General features: G+C 46.3%; 1 protein-coding gene across 1 annotated transcript; it reads right to left on the bottom strand.

The window, feature by feature from the left end:
- Window positions 1-9,414: 9,414 nt before the first annotated feature.
- Window positions 9,415-11,374, bottom strand: LOC121773454 (AAA-ATPase At3g50940-like). Its single transcript, XM_042170315.1, has 2 exons — window positions 10,139-11,374; window positions 9,415-10,039 (listed from the first exon to the last, which is right to left on the bottom strand). Exons 1-2 carry the CDS (start codon window positions 11,177-11,179, stop codon window positions 9,530-9,532), a joined length of 1,551 nt encoding a protein of 516 aa, XP_042026249.1. The 5' UTR covers window positions 11,180-11,374; the 3' UTR covers window positions 9,415-9,529.
- Window positions 11,375-11,598: the final 224 nt, after the last annotated feature.

Genomic DNA, 11,598 nt, shown 5'->3' with positions numbered 1-11,598 from the left:
TGACCAGATCCTGTGAACGTATCATCATCGGTTCAAACCAGAAGATTTCGGCGAAAGAATATTCCAATTTCCAACTAAGACAAACCAATCCCAAAATCTAAAGTAACAAAGAAACCATGCAAATGAATAAGATAGGACTCTGATACGACCTTAATCAATGAGACGCCTCTCAACGAAGAAGACGAGCTGCATGTGCCCATGCAGCTGGACGCGTCGGAGTTGGGCGAGAAGGAGAAACCGAGAACAAGAGGCAGGCCCAAGAACCGAGCAACCAAGATGGATCGACCCAGGAGAGCTGCTTCTCGGCCCGCCAAGTATCGAGATTTCGTCAGCCATTAAAGATAGATTTGTTTTGATTTCTTTTTTATTTGTTTCCTTATTTTTTTTTATTTGTTTCCTTATTTTTGTCGTTCCTTTTCCTTTTAGAATTGAATCAAGTCTTTCCGGGTTCTTGTTAAGGGTGTTTCCCTTAACAAGCACCGGTGGCGAGTTTCGCTCGGCGGTGGAGATCAATTTCCGGCGACCAATAGGCTCGGCGGACGGTGGCAGAGTTTCTATGCGTGGGAGTCGCTCCCGTCGGGCAGATAACTCGGCAGTTGATAGAATACTCCGGCGTCCAATTAGGATCGGCAAAGGGAATCCAAAGTTAGGATTGAAAAACACACGTTATTCTTGGTGGAGAAAATATTTCATTATTTGATTGAATGAATAAAAAAGATAACAGTCTATCCTATTTATAATGCTACTGACTTAATGAACAAGAAAACAAAGATATAGAAAAAGATATGCTAAATCTCTATAATATCTAAACTAAATAATAATAATAGAGGTTCATATCAACTCCCCCACGGTTAAAATCCACCTTGTCCTCAAGGTGGGAGCCACGAAGCAAAAAGGAGAGTTGAAAGCAGAAGTTTCGGCGAGGCAATTCCTCCTGGATCAAACACATACCGAACAGATGAACGTCTCCCTTCTTCACTTCCATAAAAAATCAACAAAGGAGACCCAACTTTGTTGAAAAAATTCCTTGCCAAATCGAAAAGCTTGTCCATGCCTCCCAGAATGCCCAAGCATGGCATGTCATTACTCGGAGGGATCAACCTTGCATCTTTGTCGAGCGATGTTGATCGATGATTCATACTTGGAACATCACCGACATTCAAATCCACATAGACACAAGCAATTACGGGCAAATCGGTGTAAGCACCATCTCCTTTCTTGCCCCAACAATTTCCAACAACATTTTTGGATGACACTTGAACAACATTGAGTGAGGCGATTATCTTCTCCACTTCACCAATAGAACCATCCTCCTCTTTATCTTCTAGCAATGTCTCCTCCTTTTCACCAATCTTCTCATCATATACCCCAACGAGCACTTGCGGTGGCTCACTATCGTTCTTGACAATCCCTTTGTTCTTGAGGAACTCTCCAAGGGACTCGTTGTTTTGAACATCAAGAGGAGCGCCATCATTGTGAACATCGGTAATGTCATTGGGAACATCATCACCGAATACTATCGTGGGAGTATTATCAGTTTTCTCTTCGGCTAAATTCTCATCTTGAATGTTCTCCTCAAACTCCTCCTCTAATATTGAGTCCTCTGAATCACAAAGCTCTGCATCTAATATGGAGTCCTCTGAATCACAAAGCTCCTCGTCGCCGTCTCGTGTTGGCGAATGCATGTGAGTAACGACCTATCCATAACAACTGCCCTCATCTACCTCACTCCGAAAGCGATGCGGCAGTGGAGGCTGCGGCAAAGGTCGAAATTTTACAAACCCACGAACAATGGGATCCACAAGTGTTGGTGGTTCATGTGACGAGTAGTCCGATGTGGGGACAGATCCCGATGGAAGCTGAGAAGGGGGCTGCGAAGATGAGACCCCTAGCTGCCCTCGAGGCCCCCGATTCTGCCAAGGCCGACGCGAACTCGTCGGCGTTGTCGATGGCTGGCCACGATCTACCTGAATGTCTGCTAACTCCAACGTTAAGGCCATCGCGGCTGCAAGCGACGAGGGGCGATGTAACTGCATATGCTCCTGCATGTCTGGTTTAAGGCCTGCGACAAAGAGTGTGAATAACTCCGATTCCAGGACCCCTTGCACCCTGTTGAGGTACCTGTCAAAAGTATCATGATATTCCCGCACTGTTCCTGTCTGAGTAAGCTTAGCAAAAAGGCCATAATAATTCTTAAAACTCTGCCCGTCAAAACGATGCCGTACATCATCCAAGAAATCCTGCCACGCGACGAAATAGTTGTTTGCGCAATAATTGAAAACCCACTCCGCTGCCGGCGGATCAAACAACATTACGGCGTAGTGCAGGCGCTCAGCGTCGGGCATCATAACGTGGTCGAAGTAGTACTAAACCCTCGACACCCAATTAGTAGCGTCCGATCCATTGAATCGAGGTGGGTGCATCTTAACCCTCTGAGGTTTCTCATAGCCCGCAACGTGGGACTTGTAACGATGCGGTGGGTCCCAACACGTAGCGGGGCGGGCGAAATTATGATGTCTTTCCCCTTGAAATTCCCAGCCATGGCTATACGGCTCTTCTCCTCGCGATGCGGCCCTTCTAGGAAACCAAGATTAGGGTTTCTCGGCTGAAACCCTTTCTCCCAATTACGTCTCTGTCGTGCCCCGTCACCATCAGAATCGTCGTCGTCATACCCTGTTCGCTGATCATACCTGCGGCAGGGGTTTGGTTCAAGATTATCGAACCGACGATCCATTTCATCCCTCCAAGAATCCCATCTGTCGAGTCTATCTATCAAGCGATCCAATTTATAACCCACGTAATCATCATCGTCCGCATCCTCCGTTGGGCGACCCTCACGGTCCCCCTCGTCGGTCTGCTGTCGGTTGAAACCGACGTTGTCTCGGCGGCCAATCGCGTTATCACGGCGCGACGAGCCATTCGGAAAGTAGTCGGTTCGGTTTGTGCCCCAACCTTGCCTACCGTTGTTGTTGTATCATCTCATGAGTACTCAATGAAAGCACCAGTTGTTAAGGGTGTTTCCCTTAACAAGCACCGGTGGCGAGTTTCGCTCGGCGGTGGAGATCAATTTCCGGCTACCAATAGGCTCGGCGGACGGTGGCAAAGTTTCTGTGCGCGGGAGTCGCTCCCGTCGGGCAGATAACTCGGCGGTTGATAGAATACTCCGGCGTCCAATTAGGATCGGCGGAGGGAATCCAAAGTTAGGATTGAAAAACGCACGTTATTCTTGGTGGAGAAAATATTTCATTAATTGATTGAATGAATAAAAAAGATAACAGTCTATCCTATTTATAATGCTACTGACTTAATGAACAAGAAAACAAAGATATAGAAAAAGATATGCTAAATCCCTATAATATCTAAACTAAATAATAATAATAATAGAGGTTCGTATCAGTTCTCTATAAATACTATAGAATCCCCATAGACCGAGTAATTGAGAATTAAAGAAATAAAAAGTTTTTTCTCATCTTAAGCTCTTGGTTACCTTTGTTTCATTATTTTTGCTACAACGTGTACTCTCAGTTCTCGTTAGGATCATTATTCCTATCATACGCGATATGTCGGAGGAATCTACATCGCCTATGGGCAGATCGACTGACAACTTCTCTCTCAACGAAGTCGGCCAAATGATGTACGACATGTCGACCCGTATGGCCAGCAACGAGAAGAAGATCCAAGCAAACCGATTCGCCCATGAGTAGTTTGAACGTCAACAATCGACGCTGAATAGAAGTGTAGAAGAGCACTTGACAGGTTTGCTGCGGACGGTCGAGGATCTGGGTAAGAAGCCACTGGACGGGACCCCGACGGTGACGACATCCAGACCGCGCTGCTGGTCTCTGCCTCGTTCCGTGCTCGTCAAACCGGTGGGCTATGACGCCGATGCCCAACCAAAATTTAAAATCGAGCCCCCACGTTTCTCTGGTGAGGGGGTTAATCTATGGATTAAGAAGGTCCAAAAGTTCTACAACCATAACTTCACATCATTAGCAGATAGGCTTTACTTAACGAAATTTTTGTTGGACGACGCAGCTGCCGAATGGTTGGGTTTCGGGAAACAAACAACTAAGGTCGTGGCTGGGAGGATTTCCTTTTGGATATTAAACGCCGGTTCGACCCCGACCTCTACGAGGACTATGTGGGTCGCCTCGCAGCACTCCGACAGAAGGGTTCTATAGAAGATTATCTTAATGAGTTCGTCCCAATCCTTAGGAAAATATCCAACGTTGGCGATGATACCCTAATGTCGCTCTTTATCGCCGGCCTTGCTCCCTCTGTGAAACACGAATTGTTGACTCGCCGACCTTCCTCCCTCTGCGACGCCATGGCCCTCGCACAACAATTAGCCGCGTGCCACTTCACGGCTCCAGCCCCAACAACTAATCGATCACAGTGACAACGCCGCGATCAATGCCCTCAGCCAGCCACGGCCCTGCGGGGTCGCCAAGTTTCAGGAGGGCCCAAAGCCGGCCGCTCCACCCGCTTGACAACATCGGGAGATCCCCACCCGCGACCACCCCTTGGTCCATATCTCGGCAGCCGAACGCGCTGACAGGACGACCCGTGGTCTATGTTGGTATTGTCCGGAAAAATATTCTCGAGAGCACGTGTGCGCAAAGAAGTTTTACGACCTAAAGGGCGAGGACAGTGAGGAAGAGGAGGGGTCGAATTCTTCTGCTCTGGATCGCCAGGATGAAGATGGGGTGAATATGGCGATTACCGGAGATGTATCGCGCATATTTGTCATTGGGCAGAAGATTAAACCACGCTCAATTCGCCTCACCGGTTATATACATGATTTTCCCCTTTCTGTCCTGATCGACTGAGGCAGCACTCACAACTTTATCAAACCCTCCATCCCCGAGAAATTATGCCTCCCCCTGCATGTTATCTCACCTTTCCGGGTGTTTGTAGGTAATGGGGCCTCTATGAGATGCGACTACGTTAGTTTGCGCACACCGTTGATGCTGCAAGGACACTCCTTTGACATAGACCTGTTCCTTTTGCAAGTCGAAGGGCCGGACGTGGTTCTAGGTGTCTAATGGCTGCAGGACTTAGGCGATGTTACCAAAAATTATAGGACATTGCAGATGAAATTTGAGCTCAACTCAGGCCCGGTTTGCTTACAGGGCGAGGACGGCTCGCCGCGCCAAATCTCTTACAATGTGTTGTTCACATTGATGGGTCAGGAACCTGATTCTCAGATGTTCGAACTTGTTCATATTGACCGCGCAATGTTAACCGACAAAGCCACTGTACTGCCTGTGAATCCCCTGCTAACCGACACTGCACGGTTGCACTCCGGCAGTTGGCCTACGGCACCACGGCGGACATGTTCGACGAGTACCTTCACGTCGGGGAGACAACTGGCCGCGAGTGCCTGAAGAGATTTTGTAGGAGAGTTGTGGAGGCTTACAGCGACACATATTTGTGAAAGCCGACTGTTGTGGATTGCCAGGGCCTGATGAAGATGCACGAGACGGTGCACGGCTTTCCTGGAATGCTAGGGAGCATCGACTGTATGCACTGGGAGTGGAAGAATTGTCCGAGGGCGTGGAGAGGCCAATTTACTAGTGGATACAATGGCAGCCACCCGACGATGATCCTCGAAGCCGTCGCTGACTATCGGCTCTGGATCTAGCATGCTTACTTCGGTGTAGCGGGGTCGAACAACGACATTAACGTCCTCAACTCATCCACCCTCTTCACCGAGCAATGCAATGGCAACGGCCCGACCATCGAGTTCACTGCCAACAGGCGCCAATATCACATGGGGTACTAATTGGCCGATGACATATACCCAAGGTGGCCTGTTTTTCTGAAGACGATCAGCTGCCCAATGGGTGAGAAGAGAGTTTTATTTGCGTAAAAGTAGGAGGCGGCGCGGAAGGATGTGAAGCGGGCATTTGGTGTGCTCCAATCACGATGAGCAATAGTGAAAGGGCCGACGCGTCTCTGGTTCAAGGAAGTCATCGCCGATGTCATGTATGCGTGCATAATCTTGCACAACATGATAGTCGAACACGAAGGTGGAAGCGTCCCCGATTGGGCCGATGATGAAGGTGGATCTAGCTCCAGCACGGCGACCGCGCCCCACGCTCGATGATTATCGACGGGCTTCAATGAGGTTCTATCTAGACATGCCTCAATGCGCAACCAACAAGACCATGCTCAGCTCATGAACGACATGGTTGAAGAAGTTTGGGCCCGTAATCGCCGTCGTTGAGAATACGTATTTTTTAATTTGTATTGTAATGTATTAATTTTAAATGAAATGAAGGTTTTTTTTCCAATTTTTGTAGTTATTTAAATATTCAAATGAAGAAAATGCTTAGGACGGCCTTTAGGCCGGCTTATAGGGCTCTCTACTGCAGGTGGAAGGGTAGGAGGATAAAATGCTGACGTGGCGGTACATATGGCGGGCTTTAGGGCTTCCCTTAGGGTGCCCCATTGCTAATGCTCTTATAATATGATTAGGCCATTAGATTAGATGCCGTCATTTTCATGTTGTCCCGCTAGAAAGACATGTAAACATGATTAAGAAATAATATGATCTGTGCCTTTTTTTTGTCACATATTTTTACTTTCCTTGTTGGATACTAAGGCCACCCACAACGCGTTACGCGGGTGGCCCCTATTTCGTTCCTGCGTGACGGAACCGGGGCGGGACGCGTTGCAGCGTCTCGTTCCGTCACCAGCCCGCCCCCAACCCGTCACCAGTCCCGTTCCACCGTGATGAAACGCGGGACGGCTCGCCCCGCGTCGAGGCGACGTGGCACGCTCCCAGGCCGGGCATCGTCACGCTGACGCAATAATTCATTTTTTTTAAATTCGGATTAAATAAAAATAAATAAATAAATAAATAATGTGAAACGGTAATATTACAGTTAATAGTCGTTTTTTCCTTTTTTATTATTATTTTTATTTTTTTACTCTATAAATGCTCCTAATTCATCCTTATTTCACACACAACTACACATCTATTCTTCCCAAATCATCTCCATTTCATCTCCTATTTTCATCTAACATCTCATCACAAAATGTCTAGCGACGGAAACTCCGGCGGTGACGGCTCCGGCTCTTGGGATCTCAACGCGTTCGGCGACTGGGGGAACATGTACAACACATTGGGTGGTTCCGGTTCGTCGACACCGGGCACCCAGGGTTCGTCGACGCCGGGGGGTACCAACCACCCAAATTTGATGTGGATGCATACACTCATCCCTCCGCCCCGCGGTATTCGCAGGGACTCTCCCAGATTCGGGAGGATTATCCGGTTCAACCCACTCCGAAAGAAGGCCGAGGCGGGGGAAATTCCAGGGCGGAGGCGGAGGCAGACGAGGAGGAGGAGGATCTAGGCCGGCATCCGTACGGCCACGAAGAAACGCTGGCGGTGTACAACGCCTGGATCAGCGTCTCGTACGATCCCATCGTCGGGAATCAACATCTCCGGAAGTGCTTCTGGGAAAAGGTCACTGATGCCTACCACGAGATTAAGCCGAAAAAGACCCACCGCCGCACATATAAGATGCTCCGCGCTCACTTTGACCGAGTCGACAGAGAGGTCAAACGATTCTGCGCCATCTACAAGCATGAAGCGGCTCAGTACCAAAGTGGAGCCACGGGAGCCGACATTCTGAGATCGGCTTTGCGGGTCTACTTTGAAGACACCGGCAAACAATTCAAATATGCCGATGTTTGGGAGGTCGTCAGGGACGAGGAAAGGTGGGCAGGCGATGTTCGGTCCAGCTCGGGCTCGACCTCGAAGCGCACGAAGCACACGACGAGTGGCCAATACTCGTCTGGTGAGGGCGGTTCGGGCAGCGAGCCACAAGAGTTTGCCTCGCAGGAGGAGGAGACCCCGACAGACGATGCCAGGGGGTCCTCCCGTGGGCGCCGTCGGCCGCAAGGGAGATATGCGGCGAAGGCGGCTAGAGGGAGGAGGAGTCGAGCCGAATCAAGCCAGGCTGGCTCGGGCTCGGTGGGACCCTCGAACTCCCTTATGTCCATGTACATGACCCCCACAATGGCGGACACTTTCCGCTTTACACCCACCCAATACCAAGCTTGGCTTAACGGAATTATGTTTATGGCAGCACAACTTGGCATGCCGCCTCTTCAAGGCTTCGGTGCACCGCCTCCGGGCGATGATTCACCGGCGGAGTAGTTTTTTTTATTTTCTATAAAATTATATTTTAAATTATGTTATTTTTATTTTTTTAGGATTTTAATTATGTGTGTTTTTTATTTTTTTGAATTTTAAGTTGTATTTTTATTTAATGTTGTAATGTTATTTTCTTTTTAATGAAGTGTGCTTTTTATTAATTGAATTTGTTGGAAAAAAAATTTTAAAAAATGAAATTGAATGAATAGTAATTTAAGGGACAATTAAGTGATGGAGGGTTGCAGGTTCCGTCTCTTAGTTAAGGGATGGAGTAAAAAAGTATAGTGAGACCCGCAAATAGTAATTTAAGGGACAGTATAGTGACAGCGTGGGGATGGACTAAGTAAAGCTTATTTCATTTAATTGCGAGAAAAAAGATAACAACATTTCAAAATGTGTGATTGACACGACGCCATCACACATTTTGGATCCTTGTTTCAATTAACGCACCTTTTCATTCGCTTGCGTACGGAAATACAACATCATACCCTGGTCGTATTATCAGTGAAATCATAAGCAAATAAAATAATACTCCCTCCCTCCCTCCCATGTTACTTGTACTGTTCCATTTTGGCTCGTCACAAACTACTTACAGTATTTCTAATTTAAGTTAGAATTAATGTATTTAATTAATATGTTAGTTTAAGTTAAGAGCTCATTTATTAAGTGATGTCTCATTACACTTAAAATTCTAATTTAATTACACTAAAAAATCAATCTTAAATTTATGGCCTAAAATGAAAAGTGCGAGTGACATGGGACGGAGGGAGTACTAATACATTCTAATTTCAATGAAATTTTGGTCCGTCACACCTTCATCAAATTAATTAACGTCGAACTGAAACAATTTTGCAATGTTACACTATTAAATCTTACTATCTTATAATTTTTTTATTCATTTGTTTAAACACATATTTCAATCATAAAACATTAATAATTTAATTAAAATTTAAAAATACAGTAATAAAAATTAAAATTCTAAAAAAATACACCCATAGCTTAGACTCCTCACATCCGCACCACCTCCTTTGTCTTTTCTGCCCTTTCTATTTCCAACCACAATATTAACTCGAAAAAATGATTCCAAAATAAACAAACAATTTTGATAGCTGATTTGCTAAGTGGACCATATGTTTGGTTCAAAACTACATCCTATACGTTGTCCCTATTTTTTGGGTCCATCGCGTGAACAAAATTATTTATATGTTTGTCACACTATTAACTCAGAAAGAAATACACAAAGTATATAGTAACATAAAACAACCTCAAACTCATTAATTGGCCGCGGCTTTCAGAGATTTTCTTCAAGTAGAAATGAATGATTGAAAATGGGATACTAATTTATATATCATTATCAAATTTTCACATGTTAGTATTTTCTTTCCCTTGTTGTCTCGGAAATTTGATTACAGATTCCCAGAAATTCCCTTTTTTCCCCTTCTCCTTCCCACTCTTTACAACATCTCTACCAAATTTCATTTCCTTAGCATCACTCTCCACCATATTTAACTCTTCTTGTTTTGCCTTCTTCTCCTTGAGCAAATCAACCACTCCTTGAAGAGCAAGGTCGACATCCTCACTCCTCATCAAGTGCTCCGCAATCTCGGCCGGAGTGATCTCGAATTGTTCAATCATATCTTTGATCACCGGGAAAAACACCGGGTGATCATTGATATCCAAATAATTGAGTGCCAACACATCAAATCCCGCTGGCGTGCAGTACCCCATGTGGATATGCATATCCATTCTGCCCGGCCTCAACAAGGCCGGGTCTAGTTTCTCCCTGTGATTAGTCGTGAAGATGATTATCCTCTCGTCTCCACATGTCGACCACAATCCATCTATAAAATTCAATAGCCCCGACAACGTCAACTGCAAACAAAGCCAGTATTTCAGATAGATAAGACAGAGTGACGCATAATAAGAAAAGTCATTTTTACGTATATTCGAGTTTTCGTATTCAAAAACAACCTTAGTGTTGGAGTTGGACGGGTCGTCGGTGTCGGCCTCGGCCTCTATTTCCTTGTCCCGGTCCCTATCGTGGAACTGCGAGCTGCAATCGATATCCTCGATCACGATGATTGACCGGTTATTGGTGCAGAGCAGCATTCGCCTCAATTCGGAATTGGAGTAGAGATTGCTGAGCTCCAAATCATACACATTGAACTTCAAATAATTAGCCATGGCGGCGACCAAGCTCGATTTCCCAGTTCCCGGCGGTCCGTACAATAGGTATCCCCTTTTCCACGCTTTTCCGACTTTCTTATAATAATCCTTCCTCCTCACGAACCTATCCAAATCCTCGATCACCGCGAGCTTCAAATCCGGATCCATCGCCAGCTTCTCAAACGTCGCCGGATGATCTAGGTTAACGCATCCCCAATATCCGCCGCCGCCGTTTCCGCCGTCGTCGTCGTCGTCGAAGGGGCAATCGCGAGTAAATAGCTTCACCGCCCGATCGTCGTCCCTAATTTCCTGCGCCTTAGCGAGAACAAACGGGAGATACTCATCCACGACGATATTCTTCTTCGATTTCTCAAAGGTGAGCTCGAACCAGCGCTTCTCCGGCTGGAATCTGCCTTTCTGGCCGTCCGCCTCGACGAGGACGAACTGCCATTTCAGATCTACGCCGCGGAATTCGTCCTCCACGGCCTGGTCCTTGACCATGCTGAGCGTGATGCTCTTCTGCTTAGGAGATTTGTTGACCTTGAGGCGCTCGGCGTCGGGGTTGATCCGCGTGCGGAGGTAGACCTCGGCGGCGTCGTAGATTTGGTTGCGCGCGATGCCGGTCTGCTCGTCCACCACCATCGTCATCTGCGACGGCTTCCTCCCGAGGAATCTGTCCACCAGGTGTTTGAAGAAACGACTGAACGCCTTGTGGAAGAAGGACTTCACCGGCTCCGGAACGATGTCGTTTGCGAGGGATCGGAGCAGCATCACCGACGTCGCCACCGAAGCGTAGGCGGAGAAAACGTTCCCCGCCATCGACTTCATTTCCCATAGAGGATGCATTTTTTCTCGAATTGAGCTCTGAGATTGAGAATTGAGGTTTCTCTGCTGCGAATATTGGGGTTTCTTTCCATGGGATTATATAAACATGAGTTTTAATTTGAGCTTTATCAAAACTTGGGTTGGGCTGTCAAAGGGATGAGATGAGATCCTCTGCAGTGTAACAAAACACAGCATTTGCTGCTGTGCTCTAAACGCAGAAAATAATGAACAAAACGCGACTCTTTGCTTTTATTATGATTTTTTAAAATATTTTTTAATGTAGATTTGCAAGATTCCTTATTTTATGCATTTAAATATAATTCAAAAATAAGATTTCAATTACTGATTCGAAGGAGAAATTATTACTCTAAGATAAAATCATTAGCTTTGAGATTTTAAAGAAAAAAAGTATTTTTAAAACTAAATTGATAATAGTAAAT

Source organism: Salvia splendens, chromosome 17 (assembly GCF_004379255.2).
Source record: "Salvia splendens isolate huo1 chromosome 17, SspV2, whole genome shotgun sequence".
Classification (NCBI taxonomy): Eukaryota; Viridiplantae; Streptophyta; class Magnoliopsida; order Lamiales; family Lamiaceae; genus Salvia; species Salvia splendens.
The sequence above is the reverse complement of the archived record's forward strand: the minus strand, read 5'-3'. Positions and strand labels throughout refer to the sequence as shown.